The sequence below is a fragment of the Zea mays genome, chromosome 9 (genome assembly GCF_902167145.1).
Source record: "Zea mays cultivar B73 chromosome 9, Zm-B73-REFERENCE-NAM-5.0, whole genome shotgun sequence".
NCBI classification, from domain to species: Eukaryota; Viridiplantae; Streptophyta; class Magnoliopsida; order Poales; family Poaceae; genus Zea; species Zea mays.
In genome coordinates, this window is record NC_050104.1 from 46144680 (window position 1) to 46169044 (window position 24365).

General features: G+C 45.1%; 1 protein-coding gene across 1 annotated transcript; it reads left to right on the forward strand.

Moving 5' to 3' along the window:
* The first annotated feature begins 437 nt into the window (after positions 1 to 437).
* Positions 438 to 1957, forward strand: LOC103638320 (putative expansin-B14). The gene is made up of 4 exons (XM_020544446.1): positions 438 to 699; positions 832 to 944; positions 1067 to 1260; positions 1403 to 1957. Exons 1-4 carry the CDS (start codon positions 549 to 551, stop codon positions 1740 to 1742), a joined length of 798 nt encoding a protein of 265 aa, XP_020400035.1. The 5' UTR covers positions 438 to 548; the 3' UTR covers positions 1743 to 1957.
* Positions 1958 to 24365: the final 22408 nt, after the last annotated feature.

Here is a 24365-nt window from a genome sequence, read left to right on the forward strand (position 1 = left end):
TATCTATCATCTAAGAAGATATACGATAGATTTGAAGTTTACATTTTATGAATCTTAACAAGCTCAATGCTAAAAAACAAGAATATGAATTTGCGCAGCCAATTCTATATCCTATTTAATTATTCACAGTCAAAGGAAAAAAGAGAACAAAGTAACAGGTACGCGGAGAAGTATTTGTTTTCATCCCTAACCATTAGGATGGATTAGTTAGAGAAATATTTATGGACGTATAAGGAAATTAAATAAAAAAGATTAAGAACCTAACATGTGTAAGTAAAGGAAATATATTCATATAGAAGAAAAGGAAAATCCAATCAGCTGTGGAAGAATTAATTAGAAACCGGGATTAATGAAACTCGAGCAACGTCAATATAATGATGTCCTTCTGTAAATTTCAGTGCTACGGAAGGTGCACGGGCCGGCTATAAATAGATGCCATGACACCATGCACCACACCCCGCATCTCCTAGCCCCAGCTAGTAGATCATTGGACACATATCGAAACAGCTCTCTAGCTAGCGCGCTCGTCGTCTAACCTGGCTTCCGGCATGGCTTCCAAGCAGATCGGAGTCTTGACCTGCTTCATTGCCATCACCGCTCTCGCCTTCCGTCCCTGCGCATCCGCCGTGCCCATGGACGGCGGCTGGTCGAACGGCGGCGCCACCTGGTACGGCCCCGCCAAGGGCGCTGGATCCGACGGTACGTACGTGTGCAATTACCATGCATGCGTCGCATGCGCGGCCATGATGCAAGTGTGCATTTATTCTCATTGCGAATGATATGATAGACTTCGATATAATATATATGTGCGTTCACGATGCATATACGTAGGTGGTGCGTGTGGGTACCAGGGTGCCGTCGACCAACCTCCGTTCTCGTCAATGATCACCGCCGGCAGCCAATCCATCTTCCAGGACGGCAAGGGCTGCGGCACCTGCTACCAGGTACGTCAGTATTGTTATATATACGTTCATGGATCTGTTCATGTATGCATGCACATTGCAAGTCCACTGTAAGTACTAGCTAGCTAAAGATTACTAATTGTTGGATTGCACACATCTTGTAGGTGAAGTGCACCGGACACGAGTCGTGCTCCGGCAGCCCGGTGACAGTGGTTATCACCGACCTGTGCCCCGACGCTACGTGCCAGGTGGAGCCCGTCCACTTCGACCTGAGCGGGACGGCGTTCGGTGCCATGGCGAAGCCCGGCCAGGCCGACATGCTCCGAAACGCCGGCCGCCTACAAGTCCAGTACACTCGGTAATATATATACCTCATTATATATTAGCTGCTTGCCGCCGGCCGGCCTTGCGCCGCCGTCGTCGTCGTCCCACTCCCAGCCGCTGACTAATTAAACCTCGCGCCGCGCGCCGCTGGCTGGTGGCTGCGTGCACTACTGCAGGGTGGCGTGCAACTGGAACGGCTTGGACATCGCCTTCAGGGTGGACGCCGGCTCAAACGCCAACTACCTGGCCATGGCCATCGAGTACGAGTCCGGGGACGGGGACCTGCGCGCCGTGGAGCTGAAGCAGAGCGGCGCGGCGGCGTGGGCGCCCATGCAACGCTCCTGGGGCGCTGTGTGGCAGTACAAGTCCGGCTCCACCAATCTGCAGGCCCCCCTGTCTGTCCGCCTCACCTCGGGCTCCGGCAGGGTTCTCGTCGCCAGCAACGTCATCCCCGCCGGATGGCAGCCCGGCAGAACCTACCGCTCCGTCGTCAACTTCGGAGGAAACCATGCATAACGAGTGGTATTAAGATGTCGATCGTCTGCAGATGTCTCCATCCAACAATAAGATGCATGCATATATGATCTGTGTGGCCAGCTAGCTGCTAGACCATCTCACTCCCTGAGTCTGCTGATGCTCAGCCAATAATGAATCATTCCATCTCGATCGGAAATTCAACATATATAATAATGCAAGCACCGGAAATAAAATTCTACTGTGTTCTGTGACGACGTACGTTGTTCGTGTTGTGCTACAAGAATATACGCATGTCAGTGCTGTTTGCATGCCGCCGCCGTCCTGCCGCGCCGGGGGGATCGTTTTCTATGTCATTCCTAACCAAACATGGGAGGGAAGATTCGTTTAACACTCGTATCATTTCAATGTCACTCCTAATTAACCAAACCTAGAATTTTGACGCTAGTTTTATCTCCGTCCGAGAGAGTTTAATGGGTACAAGGATTCATATTGAATATATTTGTATAACCACCTCAAACTAAACTCTTGTCAACAACAAAGGTTTAAATCATTTTGAATGCTACAATTTTAGTAAGTTCTTCTCGATCTGGTTTCATATAAAAAATATGATTTTTTCATGTAAACCAGATAATATATAGCAACCACTACCATACTCCTGAATTACCTTGAGTGCTAAATTTTTTTGTTGAGGGCCACAACAAAATCATCAAGGGAAGTGTAGTTCTCTTGGATGTGGACATCGGAGCAAGGAAATGGATTTATTTTTTAGTGCTAAACCAAACCGCTAAGGTAACTGCACATTTCCTTCAGTGCGATTATAGTGCCATTACAAATCGCCAAGGTAATTGCTTATTTCCTTGGGTGCTATTCAAAACCGCCAGGGTAATTCATATTTTCTTGATTGTTATTCAAAACCCTTAAGATAATTTATATTTTTTGGGTGTCAAATCTTAGAAGTATTAATATAAGGCACTAGTTAATTTTCAATTTTAGAGAACATTTTTTAGTTTGATCATGAGGAAGGCATTCAAATTGTGATGAATCCATCTTACAAAAGGTTGTTGAATATGACCTCATTTAATTTCTAGCAAATTACATGGTGGTTTTGATAGTTGTTAGTTAGTATCACTACCGGAATCAGCTTCTTTGCCGTGTGTTCTAAACACACGGCAAAGGCTATTTTACACTCGGCAAAGCCTTTGCCGAGTGTAACACTCGGCAAAGAACGCTCGGCGAACTGTACATCGGCAACAGCTTCTTTGCCGAGTACTTTTTGTCGGGCACTCGGCAAAGACTTTGCCGAGTGCCATTTGGCACTCGGCAAAGAAAAGTCACCGTCACGGCGCCAAGTGACGGTGACGGATCCTTTACCGAGTGCCAACGGCGACACTCGGCAAAGACTGGTCTAGTGGACCCCACAGCCAGTCTCTGTGCCGAGAGCCCTAGTAGGCACTCGGCAAAGGAGGTTTCTTTGCCGAGTGTCTAGTGGACTGGCACTCGGCAAAGAACCCTCCAGTGGGCCCCTTTGCCAGTCCCTTTGCCGAGTGCCTTGGCAACGGCACTCGGCAAAGACATCTTTGCCGGTTCCCAGGTTTCCTTCTTTGCCGAGTGCCATGGTCAGCACTCGGCAAAGATGGCTTTACCGGTTCCCAGGTTTCCTTCTTTGCCGAGAGCCATGGTCATAGCACTCGGCAAAGCGACCTTTGCCGAGTGTTACACTCGGCAAAGTGACCAGGATGTCCCTTTTTTATTTGTTTTTGCTGTTCCATCCAAACAAACAAAAGATATATATCATTCACATCACATTATATATCATTCGCATCACAGAATCAACACATTTATCATCAACACCATATATATCACAAATATCACCACATAAATCAGGTTTCACAGCACATAAGTCTCATTAAGTATCTCACAAGACCAAGTATAACTAACATCACCAACACTCACAAATATAAGTTTGGATCATCACAAAACAGATATAAGTCTGGATCATCACTAACATCACCAAGTATCTCACAAGACCAAGTCTAGCCAAACATCACCAACACTCACAAGACCAAGTCTGGATCATCAACGAGGTGGGCATCTGGACTGGTTCGGCGAAGGGCTGGACGAAGCATGAGGGTTGTTCGACGCCGCCGATTGACGCTGCACAGAGAATAGATTGTATGTGTGAGAACATATGAATATATATCATGCAGTACTAAAATTTTGATACTCACAGGAGTAGTGAACTCAGCAGGGTCAGTTGCAGGGAACAACGGAGGTGGTGGAGCATGACCCTGTGCGGCGCCAAGGCTCTGCACGTACGCGAACAAATCCGACATCCTCTTCTCCAGCTCCTCACGTTGCCTCCTCTCATCATCTAGCTGAGTCTGTAATATTTCGCCCTAATGTTACGATAATGCAAAGAGAAGATATATAAAAATTAATGAACGATGAATAGATAAGGAATAACCTGGAGTTGCTGGATACGATGCTGTGAGGTGTCCTGCCGAGGTCGTATGGCTGGGCTCGCGCTCGTGCTCCTTGCTCGCACCTGAGAGAGAGTGGGAGTGGAGGACGAGTCGATTGCCCCGTCGGCAATCCAGTACCGCCCATGCCTCTTGCCTCCTCCGACCCTCATGAGGACATCTCCGTCGATGTCCTCGGTCCTCGGATCGTAATCTGGCCCATGGACCTCCTTGGCCATTGCGGTGTACTCACTGAGTCGGCTGTGGATGGCGGGGTTGGTGTACGCCTCGGGCCCGTCATCCGGGTTGTAGGTGACGTCGGACGTCGCCTTCCCCTTGTGGGCCATGGCATATGCCGAGTGTGGACCTGTACCGAGTGTCCTACTCTCGGTAAAGATGCTCGTTACCGAGAGCCAAGCTTTGCCGAGTGCGGCTCTCGGCAAAGCCGTCTTTGCCGAGTGCCCGAGAAAAGGCACTCGGCAAAGCGGCCGGCACTCGGCAAAGTCTCGGATTCCGGTAGTGTATGCTATGCGTGCTTTAAGTAGAATTTTTCAATAGGGCTACTAATTTTAATTTTAATGAACACACATGCAAATCACACCTAGCAAACCATTGTTTTGAGCTACAATATTTATTGTTCATGAAAGCTCCGATTTTGCTTTCATATATATAATTTGTCTCCTCATTTTTACGTGGCATGAGGTACAATAATTGTTCTTCATGAGGGCCTACCCATTTTAATTTTGATGAGTGCATACATTTGATACCTATGAACCCATTTATTTAAGTTAATATATTGTTGTTCATGAATGCCCTATTTGTTTCTTATATAATTAGCCTCCCTATTTTTATGTGGCATGAAGTAAAATAATTGGTCTTCAAGAGGGGAGTACCAATTCAATTTTGAAGAACAAAAGCATGTGACATTTAGCATCCCATTGTTTTGAGCTAGAATATTTATCTATGAAGACTCTAATTTTTACTTTTCAGTGTAGAGATAGATGGATCAAGAGTGAATTTACGATCTGACATCTCTGGACATCAGGTACTTGATGGGCATGAGCACCTTCATCATGGCTATTGGTATTTACCTTGGAATATTTTAGGGTATCGTTATTTACTTTATTCCTAGGTTAAATGGTAGCTAGGAATTCTGAGTGCTTCAGCCAAAGCCTAGAAAACACTCGATGAACTCTTTATTGAGTGTGAGTCTCACCAAAGGAGTCTCGACGAACTGTACATCGGCAGCGGTTTCTTTGCCGAGTGCTTTATGTCGGCACTCGACAAAGACTTTCACTACCGGAATCCGGGTCTTTGTCGAGTGCTCGGCGCTTTGCTGAGTGCTTTTGTCGGGCACTCGATGGAGCCTTTGTCGAGTGCCGCACTCGGCAAAGTCCTGCTCCCGGTAACGACAACGTTTGCTGAGAGCAGGACTCTCGGCACGGGAATACACTCAGCAAAGATTTCTTTGCCGAGTGCCAAACACTCGGCGAAGGGCGGCTCTCGGCAAAGGGCTGTCAGCCGCCGTCTAAAGCGACGGCCGTTACCTTTGCCGAGAGCCGAGTTCTGGCACTCGGCAAAGAATCTTCTTTGCCGAGTGCCCCCCATTTGACACTTGGCAGAGCAAGCTGTGCCGAGTGCCTTCCTTGGGCACTCGACAAAATATATTTTTATTTTTTTATTTTGCCAACTAAACTTTTTGTAGTATGTTCCTACACTATGTAGACCTATATGTACCATTTTGGGACAATTATAAAAGTGTTTTCTATACCTATTGGATTTAGTTTGTTTGTTTGAATTTCTTCGGAAAATTCACATTTGAACTACAAGTCCTCGAAACATGGAAACCCGTGCATGCAAAAATGATATCCATGCTATTTAGCACTAGTTACGACCGATTTCAGGAATGGACCGGAAACTTCGAGCACCATGTTCACTAAACATGGCCGTGAACTTACCATCCAGCTGTTTAAAAATTGTATAAAACACAAACAAAGTCAGAAAATCATAAAACTTGTCCACATGTCATGATATCATATATAGAGGCTGTGATAAAAATTTGAGAATGTTTTGAAAAACTTGTGAGGCACTATGTGTAGAAATCTAAGCGATCTACACATGAAATCATAGAGTTTCAATGTGGTTCTCTTAGGTTTCTACACATAGTGCTTCACAACTTTCTCGAAACATTCTCAAATTTTTATCACAGCCTCTATATATGATACCATGACATGTGGACAAGTTTCATTATTTTTCGACTTTGTTTGTTATACAATTTTTAAAGAGCTGGATGGCAAGTTAACGACCATGTTTAATGAGCATGATGCTCGAAGTTTTCGGTCTGCTCCTGAAATCGGTCGTAACTTATGTTAAATAGCATGTATATCATTTTTGCATGCACGGTTTTCTAAGTTTCGAGTGACTTGCAGTTCAAATGTGAATTTTCTGAAGAAATTCAAATAAGCGAACTAAATCCAATAGTTATTGTAAACACTTTTACAATTGTCCCAAAATGGTACATGTAGGTCTACATAGTGTAGGAACATACCACAAAAAGTTTGTATGGCAAAATAAAAAAAATAAAAAAATACTTTGCCGAGTGTGAGCCGTTGGGCACTCGGCAAAGCTTTGTTTGCCGAGTGTCATACGATGGACACTCGGCAAAGCTTTTTTTGCCGAGTGCCCGAGTGCCGGATCCAGGGCACTCGACAAAGTATATTTTTTAATTAAAAAACTTTGCCGAGTGCCAGATCACGGGCACTCGGCAAAGTTTGTTTACATAGGCAGAAATAATCTTCTTCTTCACGCACTTCTCCACGCCGCCGCCGCCGTCATTGCTCCTCCCCGTGCTCTCAAACCCCGCCCGGCCATCGCCACCGCGCCCCGCCGCGCCACCGCGCCCCACCATGCCACCGCCCCCGACCTCGGTAGGTTTTATTCTATGATTGAAGTATTTACCCATAAGTATAGTATAAGTTATGTTCTCTAAATTTGCTATAGTGGTAAAAATTCTTTGGATTGGAACGATTACCATTACTATGAATAAAATCATATGTTTAGTAAAATATAGTGGTAATGATGATTGGATGTCGATTAGATGTGATTCGCGACCATCGTGTCATTTGTATATCTGTGTGTCGGCCATTGTGCTGATACTTGTATTTGCAGGTTTTAGGAACCTCTCCATGCAGGGGAGGTGCTGCCGAAATTTTCTATTGATAGGCTTATGTTAGAGGATGGAGGACCATGAGTATATGTACACGGGCCATAGAGGAAGGAACGATGTCACCCCTGAATAGATTAGAAAGACCGATGGTTTTGTGGAACGGGCATATGGCGAAGCTGCTAAAGGAGCGATTCTAGTCCCATGCCCATGCAGCAAATGTGCCAACCGGAAAAGAAAATCAAATAAGGCCATGGTAGAACATATTTGGAAGAATGGATTTACACCGGGCTATACTTGGTTGATCTTTCATGGTGAAGCGCATCGTACGAGAGAGGAGGTGCTGAGACAACGCGTCGAGGATTATGATGCCGATGCAGGGGTAGCAGATATGTTGAACAACTATCACGAGGCACAGTACGCCGGAGGATGTATAGATGACGAGCCAGAGCCGACTGCAAAGGCGTTCTACGACATGTTTGACGCGGCACAGAAGCCCCTTCACGGCCAGACAAAGGTTTCTCAACTAGATGCCATTGGGCGTGTAATGGTGTTCAAGTCGCAGTACAGCATGAGTCGAGACGCATTCGATGGCTTGTTGATGGTTATTAGGAGCCTGCTTCTAAAGGATCACGTTCTGCTAAAGAGCATGTACGAGGCACAGAAACTCCTTCGTGCACTCAAGATGACGTATGAGCAGATACATTCTTGTCCGAAGGGCTGAGTGCTATTTAGAAAGAATACGCGAAGGCAATGTAATGTCCGAAGTGTAAATCGTCTAGGTTCATGGAGGTAGACTCTGGTGATGGACAGAAGAGGCAGCTCGACATCCCCTTGATAATCCTATGACACCTTCTATTCATACCGAGGATCCAGCTTCTATGCATGACCGAGGAATCCGCGAAACATATGACATGGCACAAAAATGGAAAATGATACAATCCTGACAAGATGGTGCACGCATCCGATGGTGAAGCATGGAAACACTTTGATGCCATTCACCGCGAGAAAGTCGAAGAGGCTCGTAATGTACGTGTTGCGATGGCCACAGATGGGTTCAATCCCTATGGAATGAGCGTTGCCCCGTACACATGTTGGCCCGTGTTTGTTATCCCAATCAATCTCCCCCCGATGTGTGCTTTCAAAGGTAGAATATATTCGTGTCGTTGATAATTCCCGGACACCCGGGGAGTAAAATGGGTGTGTACATGGAGCCTTTGATCGATGAATTGGTACGTGCTTGGAAGGAAGGGGTATGGACGTATGACCGAGCTACGAAGACAAACTTCAGAATGCTTGTTTGGTACCAGTACTCCATGCATGACTTACCAGCGTATGGGCTATTCTGCGCCTGGTGTGTTCACGGTAAGTTCACATGCCCAGTTTGCAAGGAAGCTATTTAGGGTCAATTGGTTGAAGAAGGGTAGTAAATATTCATTGTTCGATAAACATCATAAATTTCTCCCTCCTGACCATGCATTTCGACTAGACATCAAGAACTTTATGAAAGCTGTTGTAGTGATAGACCGCCCACCTGCAATGATGACTAGTGCTGAAGTTTGTCAACAGATAGATGGTCTCGTGGCCAACCCAGAAGGTGGTTTTGTGGGACATGGTGAGCAGCATATGTGGATACATAAGTCGGGCTTGACTTGGCTCCCCTATTATGATGACCTGCTTCTTCCACACAACATTGATGTGACACACACTAAAAAGAATGTTGCTGAGGCACTTTGGGCAACCGTTATGGGCATTCATAATAAGTCAAAGGATAACGTAAAGGCAAGATTGGATCTGACAGCATTATGTGATAGACCAAACCAAGAGATGAAGCTGCCTAGTGGTGGAAATACATGGAGAAGGCCTAAGGCTGATTTCATCCTAAGAAGGGCCCAGAGAAAGGAAGTACTAGTGTGGATCAAGATGTTAATGTTCCCTGATGGGTATGCCGCTAACCTGAGTAGGGGGTGAACTTATCTGATCTGTTAGTCTTAGGGATGAAGAGTCATGACTTCCACATATGAATTGAACGAATTCTTCTAGTGATGGTTTGAGGCTATGTCCGTAAGCATGTCTGGCTAGCGCTTGCAGAGTTGAGATATTTCTTCCACCAACTTTGTGCAAAAGAGTTATATCGGACCATGATTGCAGACTTGGAAACATTGGCACCCGTGTTACTATGTAAGCTGGAGAAGATCTTTCTACCCGGCTTGTTCAATCCGATGGAGAATTTGATTCTTCATCTCCCGTATGAGGCACGAATGGGGAGCATGCATGGACGTTGGTGCTATCCAATCGAGAGATGTTTAAAGACTATACAAAAGAAACGTAGAAATAAATGCAAAATCGAGGCTTCTATTGCAGAGGCATACATTCTAGAGGAGGTGTCCAACTTCACAACAACTTACTATGGTGACAATCTGTCGAGCGTGCATAATCCACCCCCTCGTTACAATGATGGAGACAATGAATCGAACCTCAGCATATTTCCAGGCCAACTTGGAAGCGCAAGTGGCTCGACCACCAAGACCCTGACACATGAAGAGTGGCAGCATATCATACTATATGTATGACCAACCTTGAAGAGGTGACACCATACATGGAACAATTTCTTCATGAATTCTGGCTTCGATCAAGGGACCCAACTCCACAGAAATATGATACTCTTCTTAGAAAGGGTGCGACAAATGGATTGCCCGATTTCATTTCCTGGTTCAAACGTAAGGTACATGCTTAGTTTGTGAGAGCACCTAGAGGGGGGGTGAATAGGTGATCCTATAAAATTCAACACTAAAATCCAACAACCTTGATTATAAAGATATTAGTGCGGGTTAAGCAAGTCAATGAGGCGAGCTCTTGCAAACACGGACAATTAAAGAGAGAGAGCAATCACAAGAGACACGCGATTTTATCCCATGGTTCGGCCAAGTAACACTTGCCTACTTCCACGTTGTGGCATCCCAATGGACGAGGGTTGCACTCAACCCCTTTCAAGTGATCCAATGATCAACTTGAATACCACGACTTTTCTTCCTTATATCTTTTTCCTGTTTGCGAGGAATCTCCACAAGTTGGAGCCTCTCGCCCTTACAAGGTTGATCACAAAGAACGCACAAGAGTAAGGTTCGGAAGAGCAACGCACACAAGACTCAAAAACGCAGCACACCAACACACACAAGTGAAGACTTGAGCTCAAATGACACACATGGAGTTCTTGACTCGAATGAAGCTCAAATCTCTAACACAACAAAGCGAATGCGCGGGAGCAGAGTCTGGATGCCTTAGATTGCTTAGTGAATGCTGGGGTATCTCCTCCATGCGCCTAGGGGTCCCTTTTATAGCCCCAAGGCAGTTGGGAGTCGTTGGAGGCCAACAAGGAAGGCCAAACTTGCCTTCTGTCGGGTGGTGCACCTGACAGTCCTGTGCACCACCGGACAGTCACTGTAGCTGTCTGATACGCGATCTCCTTCCTTTTCTAGCGCATCCGACCGTTGCGGCTTCGGGCTCGTTGGCGCACCGGACACTGTCTGGTGCACACCGGACAGTACGGTGCCCTCTGCCGACCGTTGGTGCGGGCCACGCGTCGCCCGCGGATTGCGCGGCCGACCGTTGGCTCACCGGACAGTGTCTGGTGCACCACCAGACAGTCCGGTGAATTATAGTCGTACGCCGCCAAACTTTTCCCGAGAGCGGCCTCTTCACCGGAGACGAGCCTCGCACACTGGACACTGTCCGGTGCACCACCGGACAGTCCGGTGTGCCAGACCGAGCTGAGTTTTGGCTGCACCGAGCCAAGTCTTTTTGGTTTCTTTTCTTCCTATTTCCAGTACTTAGACAAATTATGTTAGTACTCAAAACAATGTACTAAGTTTAGAAACGTACCTTGTTACATGATTTGCACTTCTTGCTTGTTTGGAACATAGCTACTCACTTACTATGTGTTGGACACTTAATCACCAAAACATTATAGAAATGGCCCAAGGGCACATTTCCCTTTCAATCTCCCCCTTTTTGGTGTTTTATGCCAACACATCAAAAAGCAACCAAAACAAGTGCAACATCAATGCAAATGAGGACCAAATTGTTTTTGATCAAGAGCCAAAACTCACTTGGTTTGTTTTTGCAAATCAAATTCATTTTCCTATCTCTAAGTCAAACTCACTTGTTTGGGCACAAAGAGAGATAATCCAAGAGTGAAATTGATCAAGAGCCAAAAACTCCCCCTTTTCCCATAATCAAAATTCTCCCCCATAAGAGACCAAATTTTGCAATAAGAGTATTTTGGACAAATCAAAAAGTTCTAACAATATTGTTTTCAAAATTTACAAGTGGTAGCTGATCCATTTTCTTTGGCCTTAATTTCTCCCCCTTTGGCATTAAGCACCAAAACGGGATTATTCTTGGCCCTTTAACCTCATTGCCTCACCAAAAATGTCAATTAAGAGCAAAAAGGCAATAAGAGCATAAGAATGAACTTGGAGGTGAGTACACTAATACCAGAGTGCAGTGGAAGTCTTTGCATGGTCCAAGTTCACCTTTTCCCTTTCATTGCACCTTTAAGACTACATCAAGTACACTTAAACACAAAGGTTAGTCTCAAAGGGTCAGGTTGTAGCACATCTCCCCCTAAATACGTGCATCATTCACACATGGACTTTTGAGGTCCGGGGATCCTTTGCCCAACTTGAGCACCATAAATAAGCAACAAATTGCATAAATGTATAAGTAACATGATCAAAGGCATAAAACACATGTATGTTATAGATCAATACAAGTTACGTGAATCTAAGACATTTAGCTCACTACGCAGCCTGCAAAAGGTTTTCTCATCTAATGGCTTGGTAAAGATATCGGCTAGCTGGTTCTCGGTGCTAAAATGGAACACCTCAATATCTCCCTTTTGCTGGTGGTCTCTCAGAAAGTGATGCCGGATGTCTATGTGCTTAGTGCGGCTGTGTTCAACAGGATTATCCGCCATGCGGATTGCACTCTCATTGTCACATAGGAGTGGGACTTTGCTCAGATTGTAGCCAAAGTCCCGGAGGGTTTGCCTCATCCAAAGTAGTTGCGCGCAACACTATCCTGCGACAACACACTCGGCCTCAGCAATGGATAGGGCAAGAGAGGTTTGTTTCTTTGAACTCCAAGACACCAAGGACCTTCCTAGGAATTGGCACGTCCCTGATGTACTCTTCCTATCAACCTTGCATCCAGCATAATCGGAGTCTGAATATCCAATTAAGTCAAAGGTAGACCCCTTTGGATACCAGATCCCAAAGCAAGGCGTAGAAACTAAATATCTAAGAGTCCGCTTAACGGCCACAAGGTGACATTCCCTTGGGTCGGATTGAAATCTAGCACACATGCATACGCAAAGGATAATATCTGGTCTACTAGCACATACATAAAGTAATGACCCTATCATAGACCGGTATGCCTTTTGATCAACGGACTTACCTCCTTTGTTGAGGTCGACATGTCCGTCGGTTCCCATAGGTGTCTTCGCGGGCTTGGCGTCCTTCATCCCAAACCGCTTGAGAAGATCTTGAGTGTACTTTGTTTGGGAGATGAAGGTGTCGTCCTTGAGTTGTTTCACTTGGAACCCAAGAAAGTAGTTCAACTCGCCCATCATTGACATCTCAAACTTTTGAGTCATCACCCTGCTAAACTCCTCACAAGACTTTTGGTTAGTAGAACGAAATATTATGTCATCGACATAAATTTGGCACACAAAAAGATCACCATCACAAGTCTTAGTGAAAAGAGTAGGATCGGCTTTCCCAACCTTGAAAGCATTAGCAATTAAGAAATCTCTAAGGCATTCATACCATGCTCTTGGGGCTTGCTTAAGTCCATAGAGCGCCTTAGAGAGCTTAAACACATGGTCGGGGTACCTGTCATCCTCAAAGCCAGGGGGTTGTTCCACGTACACCTCCTCCTTTATTGGCCCGTTGAGGAAATCACTCTTCACATCCATTTGAAACAACCTGAAAGAGTGGTGAGCGGCATAGGCTAATAATATTCTAATAGACTCTAGCCTAGCCACAGGAGCAAAAGTCTCCTCGAAATCCAAACCTGCGACTTGGGCATAAACTTTTGCCACAAGTCGAGCCTTGTTTCTTGTCACCACCCCATGCTCGTCTTGTTTGTTGCAGAACACCCACTTGGTTCCCACTACATTTTGCTTTGGACGTGGCACCAGACTCCAAACTTCATTTCTCTTGAAGTTGTTGAGCTCTTCCTGCATGGCCAACACTCAGTCCGGATCTTGCAAGGCCTCTTCTACCCTGAAAGGCTCAATAGAAGAGACAAACGAGCAATGCTCACAAAAGTTAGCTAATCTTGAGCGAGTAGTTACTCCCTTGCTTATGTCACCCAGAATCTGATCGACGGGGTGATTTATTTGAATCGTCGCTCGGACTTGAGTTGGAGGGGCCAGTGGTGCTTCTTCCTCCATAACTAGTTCTTCTTGTGCTCCCCCTTGATCACGTGCTTCTTCTTGAGGAACCTGTCCATCATCTTGAGTTGGGGGATGCACCATTGTCGAGGAAGAAGGCTGATCTTGCTCTTGTTGTTCCTGTGGTCGCACATCTCCAATCGCCATTGTGCGCATTGCGGCCGTTGGAACATCATCTTCATCTATGTCATCAAGATCAACTTGCTCTCTTGGAGAGCCATTAGTCTCATCAAATACAACGTCGCTAGAGACTTCAACCAAACCCGATGATTTGTTGAAGACCCTATACGCCTTTGTATTTGAGTCATACCCTAGTAAAAACCCTTCTACAGCTTTGGGAGCAAATTTGGAATGTCTACCTTTCTTCACCAAAATGTAGCATTTGCTCCCAAATACACGAAAGTAAGAGACATTGGGTATTTGGGTTTGTTACCGATAAGGAGTTCATAGGAGGTCTTCTTGAGGAGACGATGCAGATATAACCGGTTTATGGCGTGGCAGGCTGTGTTCATAGCTTCTGACCAAAACCGCTCGGGTGTCTTGAACTCTCCAAGCATCGTCCTCGCCATGCCGATAAGCGTCCTGTTCTTCCTCTCTACCACACCATTTTGTTGTGGTGTGTAGGGAGCGAAGAACTCGTGTTTGACTCCTTCCTCCTCAAGATACTCCTCAACTTGTAGGTTCTTGAATTCGGACCCATTGTCGCTCCTTATCTTTTTTACCTTGAGCTCAAATTCGTTTTGAGCGCTCCTTAGAAAGCGCTTTAGGGTCCCTTGGGTTTCTGATTTATCCTGCAAAAAAGAATACCCAAGTGAAGCGGGAAAAGTCATCTACAATTACAAGACCATACTTACTTCCCCCGATGCTAAGGTAGGCGACGGGTCCGAAGAGATCCATGTGAAGAAGCTCTAGTGGTCTTGATGTTGTCATCACATTCTTGCTGTGATGAGTGCTTCCCACCTGTTTCCCTGCCTGACAAGCTGCACAAGGTCTATCTTTCTCGAAGCAGACATTTGTTAGTCCTAACACATGTTCTCCCTTTAGAAGTTTATGAAGGTTCTTCATCCCAACATGTACTAGACAGCGATACCACAGCCAGCCCATGCTAGTCTTAGCTATTAAGCATGCATCTAGATCGACCTCCTCTTTAAAAAAATCAACTAAGTAAAGTTTGCTGTCTAATACACCCTTAAACACTAATGAACCATCACTCCTTCTAAAGACAGAAACATCTATATTTGTAAATAAACAATTATAATCCATGTTACATAATTGACTCACAGACAATAAGTTGTACCCGAGCGATTCAACTAAGAACACATGAGAGATAGAATGCTCGGATGTAATGGCTATCTTTCCCAATCCTTTAACCTTGCCTTGGTTCCCATCTCCAAAGATGATCGAATCCTGGGAATCCTTGTTCTTGACGTAGGAGGTGAACATCTTCTTCTCCCCCGTCATGTGGTTTGTGCATCCGCTGTCGATAATCAAGCTTGAGCCCCCGGATGCATAAACCTGCAAGGTAATTTACACTTGGGTTTTAGGTACCCAACTCTTGTTGGGTCCTACAAGGTTAGTCACAATAGCCTTTGGAACCCAAATACAAGCCTTATCTCCCTTGCATTTGGATCCCAACTTTCTAGCAACTACTTTTTTATTCTTACAAAAAATTGCAAAAGAAGTATTGCAAGCATGGTAAATAGTGGAAGGTTCATTACATACTCTCCTAGGCACATGATGCACAACATGATTTCTCCTAGGCTTACTTCTACCATGCACAAAAGTAGAGCTAGAAGCAAACATAGCATGTGAATTAAACACATCATAACTCCTATTATAATGAGCATTTCTAGAAAATTTTCTATCATAAATGTAAGCATGACATTTTTGAGAACTACTAGCCATAGGAGCCTTCCCTTTCTCCTTGTTGAGAACGGGAGCCTTATAGCTTGTTAAGTTCTTGGCTTTCCTTTGAAAGCCGAGCCCATCCTTAATTGAGGGGTGTCTACCAACGGTGTAGGCATCCCTAGCAAATTTTAATTGATCAAAATTAATTTTGCAAGTCTTAAGTTGAGCATTAAGACTTGCCACCTCATCATTTAATTTAGCAATGGACGCAAGATGTTCATCACAAGCATCAATATCAAAATCCTTGCATCTATTGCAAATTACAACATGTTCTACACATGAACTAGATTTATTAGGTACCTCTAGCTTAGCATTTAAATCATCATTCAAAATCTTTAAACTAGAGATAGATTCATGGCAAGCAGATAACTCAGAAGATAACATTTCATTTCTCTTAGTTTCTAAAGCAAGAGATTTTTGCACACTAACAAACTTATCATGTTCCTCATATAAAATATCCTCTTGTTTTTCTAACAATCTATCCTTTTCATTTAGAGAGTCAATTAATTCATTGATCTTTTCTACCTTAGCTCTATCTAATCCTTTGAACAAGCTAGAGTAATCTACTTCATCATCACTAGAATCCTCATCACTAGAAGTAGAGTACTTGGGGGAATCTCGACCACTTACCTTCTTCTCCTTGGCCATGAGGCAAGTGTGGCGTTCGTTGGGGAAGAACGAAGACTTGTTGAAGGCCGAGGCTGCCAGTCCTTCATCGTCGGAGTCGGATGAAGAGCAGTCTGAATCCCATTCTTTGCCAAGATGAGCCTCGCCTTTCTCCTTCATATAGCTTTTCTTATTCTCCTTCTTCCCATGTCTTTCTTCCCCCTGGTCATTTTCATTATCGGGACATTGAACAATGAAATGACCAGTCTTACCGCATTTGAAACAGGAGCACTTTCCCCTTGTCTTATTCTTGTTGGGGTACTCCTTGTGTCCTTTCAATGCGATCTTTAAGCGCTTGATGATAAGCGCCATCTCATCTTCGTTGAGGTCCGCGGCCTCCACTTGTGCCACCTTGCTTGGTAGCGTCTTCCTGTTGCTGGTTGCTTTGAGGGCAATGGTTTGAGGCTCGTGGAAGGGTAGTGGACCGTTTAGAGCATCGTCCACATATCGAGCCTCTTTCACCATCATGCGCTCGCTCACAAACTTCCCAAGGATCTCCTCGGGCGTCATCTTGGTGTACCTGGGATTCTCACGAATATGGTTGACAAGATGGGGGTCAATTACCGTAAATGACCTTAGCATTAGTTCGACGACGTCGTGGTCCATCCATCTTGTGCTTCCATAGCCCCTAATCTTGTTGACCAGGGTCTTGAGCCTGTTGTAAGTTTGTGTTGGCTCCTCTCCCTTGATCATCGCGAACCTTCCCAGCTCACCTTCCACCAACTCCATTTTGGTGATCATGGTGGCGTCGTTTCCCTCATGTGATATCTTGAGGGTATCCCAAATTTGCTTGGCATTGTCCAAGCCGCTCACCTTGTTGTATTCATCCCTGCATAAAGAGGCTAGCAAAACAGTGGTAGCTTGTGCATTCTTATGAATTTTCTCATTAATAAACACAGGGTTATTCGTACTGTCGAAATGCATTCCATTTTCAACTATCTCCCAAATACTAGGATGGAGAGAAAATAGGTGACTACGCATTTTGTGACTCCAAAAAGAGTAGTCTTCTCCATCAAAGTGTGGAGGTTTACCAAGAGGAATTGAAATCAAATGAGCAATGAAATTGAACGGAATACGAGAATAATCAAAAGAATAATTTTGATTAACCAGTGTCTTTTTAGACGAGTCATCGTCGTCGTCGTCTCTTGGTGAAGAAGAGGAGGCGTCGCTGTCGTAGTAAATGATCTTCTTGATCCGCCTCTTCTTCTTCCCGTCCCTATTCTTGTGACTCGATCCTGAGTCAGTGGGCTTGTCGTCCCTTGGCTCATTAAAGAGGGACTCCTTCTCCTTGTCGTTGACCACCATCCCCTTTCCCTTAGGATCCATCTCTTCGTGCGATTAGTCCCTTAGATGAAGAGAATGGCTCTAATACCAATTGAGAGCACCTAGAGGGGGGTGAATAGTTGATCCTGTAAAATTCAACACTAAATTCCAACAACCTTGATTATAAAGATATTAGTGTGGGTTAAGCAAGTCAATGAGGCGAGCTCTTGCAAACATGGACAATTAAAGAGAGAGTAATCACAAGAGACACTCGATTTTATCCCGTGGTTCAGCCAAGTAACACTTGTCTACTTCCACGTTGTGGCGTCCCAATGGACGAGGGTTGCACTCAACCCCTTTCAAGTGATCCAATGATCAACTTGAATACCACGGCTTTTCTTCCTTATATCTTTTTCCCGTTTGCAAGGAATCTCCACAAGTTGGAGCCTCTCGCCCTTACAAGATTGATCACAAAGAACGCACAAGAGTAAGGTTGAGAAGAGCAACACACACAAGACTCAAAAACGCAGCACACCAACGCACACAAGTGAAGACTTGAGATCAAATGACACACAGGGAGTTCTTGACTCAAATGGAGCTCAAATCTCTAACACAACAAAGCGAATGCGCGGGAGCAGAGTCTGGATGCCTTAGAATGCTTAGTGAATGCTTGGATATCTCCTCCATGCGCCTAGGGGTCCCTTCTATAGCCCCAAGGCAGCTGGGAGCCGTTGGAGGCCAACAAGGAAGGCCAAACTTGCCTTCTGTCGGGTGGTGCACCGGACAGTCACTGTAGCTGTCCGGTGCGCGATCTCCTTCCTTTTCTAGCGCATCCGACCGTTGCAGCTTCGGGCCCGTTGGCGCACCGGACACTGTCCGATGCACAGCGGACAGTCCGGTGCCCCCTGCCGACCATTGGTGCGGGCCACGCGTCGCCGGTGGATTGCGCGGCCGACCGTTGCGCTGGCGACCATTGGCTCACCGGACAGTGTCTGGTGCACCACCGGACAGTCCGGTGAATTATAGCCGTACGCCGCCAAACTTTTCCCGAGAGCGGCCTCTTCACTGGAGACCAGCCTGGCGCACCGGACACTGTCCGGTGCACCACCGGACAGTCCGGTGTGCCAGACCGAGCTGAGTTTTGGCTGCATCGAGCCAAGTCTTTTTGGTTTCTTTTCTTCCTGTTTCTAGTACTTAGACAAATTATGTTAGTACTCAAAGCAATGTACTAAGTTTAGAAACATACCTTGTTACATGATTTGCACTTCTTGCTTGTTTGGCACATAGCTACTCACTTACTATGTGTTGGACACTTAATCACTAAAACATTATAGAAATGGCCCAAGGGCACATTTCCCTTTCAGTTTGTCAAAGAGATCCGTCTATGAACTCAATTTAGCGTCTTTTAACTTGTGAATACTTGCAGGGCCAAAGAGAACCTGTCTATAAGTGCCGAGTTGAGACAAGTAGCCAACATCTTTGCTTATAGGGTCAATAAATATTCTGGGTCTGACATCAATGGATACCATTTTCGCACAACAAACTATGACCAAAGTCGGTCCAATCGGAAAACAACGTGTTCTGGAGTCTTTACGCCCGGCCTTGACGATGTCGATTATTTTGGACGAATCAAAGAAATATATGAACTCAATTTTTATGGTTCCAAACCTCTTACTCCAGTGATATTCAAATGTCATTGGTTCGACCCTCAAGTGACTCAAGAATGGTTTGATCATAACTCTTATCATCACTATCAACCATTTCATAGTCAACACCATCTGAAGGCGCAAGTTCGCCATTAATGTCATTGCCTTCAAGGATTACTAAGTCATTCTCATTTTGCACCTCATCATCCTCCTCATCAACAACCATTTCAATATCTACGTCCATTCTGATAGCTTCGGTTAAGTCTATCTCAAATCGCCCTTCTAGCCCATCTTCTTGGAAGAACTCTCCATCATATGTGTCCGGGTCTAAGTTATAATCTTCATCGTTAGGAACAGGTAATCTCCCGTGCGGCGATGCCTTATACATAACATCCCAACCCTTAAGATGTTCTTTCGTTTGGCACGCATATGGGAGATAATACACTTGTGTGGCCTGTTGGGCCACGATATAGACATCGTCTCCTGGTAAGGTGGAATCTTGTCGAATTTCGACTATCCCAAGATTAGAATGTGTCTGTCTCATCACTTGAGGGTCAAACCAATGACATTTGAATATCACTAGAGTAAGAGGTTTGGAACCATAAAAATTGAGTTCATATATTTCTTCGATTCGTCCAAAATAATCGACATCGTCAAGGCTGGGCTTAAAGACTCCAGAACACGTTGTATTCCGATTGGGCCGACTTTGGTCGTAGTTTGTTGTGCGAAAACGGTATCCATTGACGTCATACCTAGAATATTTATTGACCCTATAAGCAAAGCTATTGGCTACTTGTCTCAACTCGGCACTCATAGACGGGTCTCTTTGGCCCTTCAAGTATTCGCAAGTTAAAAGACGCTAAATTGAGTTCATAGATGGATCTCTTTGACAAACTAAGCACATACCTTACGTTTGAACCAAGAAATGAAATCAAACAATCCATTTGTCGCACCCTTTCTAAGAAGAGTATCATATTCCTGTGGAGTTGGGTCCCTTGATCGATGCCAAAATTCATGAAGAAATTGTTCCATGTATGACGTCACCTCTTCATGGTTGGTCATACATATAGCATGATATGCTGCCACTCTTCATGTGTCAGGGTCTTGGTGGTCGAGCCACTTGCGCTACCGAGTTGGCCTCGAAATATGCTGAGGTTCGATTCATTGTCGCCATGATTGTAACGAGGGGGTGGATTATGCACGCTCGGCAGTTTGTCATCATAGTAAGTTGTTGTGAAGTTTGACACCTCCTCTAGAATGTATGCCTCTGCAATGGAAGCCTCGATTTTGCATTTATTTCTACGTTTCTTTTGATTAGTCTTTAAACATCTCTCGATTGGATAGCACCAACGTCCATGCATGACCCCATTCGTGCCTCATTAGGGAGATGAAGAATCAAATGCTGCATTGGATTGAAGAAGCCGGGTGGAAAGATCTTCTCAAGCTTACATAGTAACACAGGTGCCAATCTTTCCAAGTCTGCAACCATGGTCCGAGATAACTCTTTTGCACAAAGCTGACGGAAGAAATATCTCAACTCTGAAAGCACTAGCCAGACATGCTCACGAACATAGCCTCGAACCATCGCAGGAAGAATCTGTTCAATTCATATGTGGAAGTCATGACTCTTCATCCCTAAGACTAGCAGAGTAGATAAGTTCACCCCCTACTCAGGGAACATTAACATCTTGATCCACACTAGTACTTCCTTTCTTTGGGCCCTTCTTAGGATGAAATCAGCCTTAGGCCTTCTCCATGTATTTCCACCACTAGGCGGCTTCATCTCTTGGTTTGGTCTATCACATAACACTGCCAGATCCACTCTTGCCTTTACGTTGCCCTTTGACTTATTATGAATGCCCATAATGGTTGCCCAAAGTGCCTCGTCAACATTCTTTTCAGTGTGTGTCACGTCAATGTTGTATGGAAGGAGCAGGTCGTCATAATAGGGGAGGCAAGTCAAGCCCGACTTATGTGTCCACATATGCTGCTCACCATGTCCCACAAAACCACCTTCTGGGTTGGCCACGAGACCATCTATCTGTTGACGAACTTCAACACTAGTCATCATTGCAGGTGGGCGGTCTATCACTACGACACCTTTCATAAAGTTATTGATGTCTAGTCAAAATGCATGGTCAGGAGGGAGAAATTTACGATGTTTATCAAACGATGAATATTTACTACCCTTCTTCAACCAATTGACCCTAAAGAGCTTCCTTGCAAACTGGGCATGGGAACTTACCGTGAACACACCAGGCGTAGAATAGCCCATACGCTGGTAAGTCATGCATGGAGTACTGGTACCAAACATGCATTTTGATGTTTGTCTTCGTAGCTCGGTCGTACGTCTATACCCCTTCCTCCCAAGCACGAACCAATTCATCAATCAAAGACTCCATGTACATGCCCATTTCATTCCCCGGGTGTCTAGGAATTATCAACGACATGAATATGTTCTGTCTTTGAAAGCATACACCGAGGGATTGATGGGATAACGAGCACGGGCCAACATGTGTATGGGGCAGCGGTCATTCCATGGGGATTGAACCCATTTGTGGCCAGCGCAACACGTACATTACGAGCCTCTTTGGCTTTCTCATGGTGAATGGCATGAAAGTGGGTCCATGCTTCACCATCAGATGCATGTACCATCTTGTCAAGATTATATCGTTTGCCATTTATGTGCCATTTCATCTATTTCGCGGATTCCTCGGTCATGTATAGAAGCTAGATCCTCTGTATGACGGAAGGTGACGTAGGATTGTCACGGGGATGTCGATTTGCCTCTTATATTCATCAATTCAAAGGTCTTCATCGTTTGCTTTTGATTTTAGCATTTTTTTCCTTCGACCCTTGAGTCCATTGGGTGCACCATGGGTGTAGCCCCTGAGCTTTGAATTGATTTGAGTACTAATCAATTCAAAGGTCTTCATCGTTTGCTTTTGAGTTTAGTATTTGGATTTATTCTGGTGATCTCGTTTTGGGCAGCTCTTGCCTGGTTTGAGCTTGTCTTGACTTAAACCTCTGTTGACTAGGACATGGCTGGCTGAGTCTAGACTAAAAGAGGTCTGGCTGGACGGCACTCGGCCAGGGTCTTCAATGCTTCTGTTGACTGGGCTTTGGTCGATAAAACTTCAACCGGCTTCAATATGATCATATCATCTTTTGTCGATTGGTATTCACTGCGGATATCTTGCAGATTGCATTGCTTCAGAAAATCTCGAAAATTCCAGGCTGCACACCCAATGGGTGCGCCCAAAGGGTGTGTATCCATCGAGTAGTGTACATTGTCTTGTCCAAAAATAGGAGCCAGACGTGATAGGAGGGCAATGCTGAGCAGTTGACCTTAATATCTCCTGGTGTTGTGTCGTATAAATAGGTGTAAGTCGTCTGCTCCTTTTCTTGGAAACTAGAGAGACTATTGAAGTTTTTGCGACTGTTCACTGAACGGGCAAGAAGCGAGGGGTCAGCCTTTGCCGTCTTTAAATAGCCCTCCTACCCGCGTCCGCTCTCTTCACTCGTTCTTGCCTTTCTGCACTCTTCTTCGTCTACTCTTCCCACTCGTCTGAGAAAGCATGGCAGGTGGCAAAGGTGGCAAGGGCATGCATGGCTTGGCGGAGGGAAAATGCAAGCGCCCTCTAACTCCTCCGTCGGAGGACTTCGGCGGCTCAGAGTTTTCCGAGGAGGGCTTCTCCTTCGAGGGCTACGACTCTCCGCAACCAGCACTCCCCATAGCATCGTTCGATGACTTGGATGATTCCATGGGGTTGTCGGCAGCCGAGAGGGCCTACATCCGGTCCGTCGCGCGAGAAGGGCTCGAGGGGGCTGATGACTCAGAAGAGGACTCCGAGGAGGAGGACGACAGTGATGGCTCTGGTGGCTTCACTGCCACGAATGGAGCAACGCCGGCCGCCACCGTTAACCCCCCTGGCGCCCGATCCTAGTCGCCCGCTCACGATCCAACGACTTGGATCTCTAGATACCGATTCGAGCGCGCGCCTCTATCCCTGGGCCCCACCTGTCAGCCCGCCCTCGCCTCGGGCCGCTGATCGCTCTGGTCCGCTTGTCACCGCTCGCTCACGCCCCCGCGCGCGCTCGGCTGTAGACCTAATCTCGGTCATTGATCTATGATCGGATGGCCAGGAATGCCCCATACCTCTTCACCTGGTAAATTTGTTAAAGAGCCCCTCAGTTTCTTAGAAAACAACTCGTAGTCCTATTTTCTTGCGCCCATGCCTCTGGTGCCTTGCAGAGATGCCCCTGGACTTTATTTTAATCACAGAAATAGGATTAATTTAGTGTTTTGAATTCTAAAACTTGTAAATTTCATATCTTTTGCATATGAACTCCAAATTGGGTGGTTCAAATTGCAAAAAGTTCATAATGTTATTATCTGTCTGTTTAAATTATATTCATTCACTGTTTGCATGTCTCAATTTTGTAGCTAGACTCTAGGTTAACTTAAAGTGATAAAATATTTATTAAAATTAAAATAAAGGGTAGTACCCTAGTGAATATTCATGTTCCTAAACTAGTAGATTCTACCTCAGTTAATGTAATCCCATCCCTACAATAACTTTATCTAAATAAGTAATTCACTAAGATAGGCATAGTTAGGTAGTTAATCTACTGAGACATGCAGTAGTTGGAGAATAGTAGACCCTTAAACATAGTGATCTACCCTAAAACCAAGAGTTCATTTGTGTGTTTGTGCTTTTTCACTGAACCTATGTTTACTCTATTGCATATGATTGGTGTACTGTTCCTTTGTCATTTCCCAAGTGTGTTGAATGAATGATTGTTTTGCATAGACAACGAGCAGTCCGAGGTTTCCGAGTGTGTTGCAAGAGACTTCCCTAAGCAGCAACCTGGTGAAGGCAAGTGTCCTCTGACCCATTATGTCCTACTTACTTTACAATTCATTGTCCCGCATACCATGAACAACATAAGGATACCCTTTGGGGATTGGTTACTATGTTTAGTATCATGCTATTGTTTTACTTTAATCAATGAATATGATGAGAACATTTATGATATGTTGATGACAACTTGATTTATGATGATGAACATGTGATACTTTAGGGGACTCAGGATGTT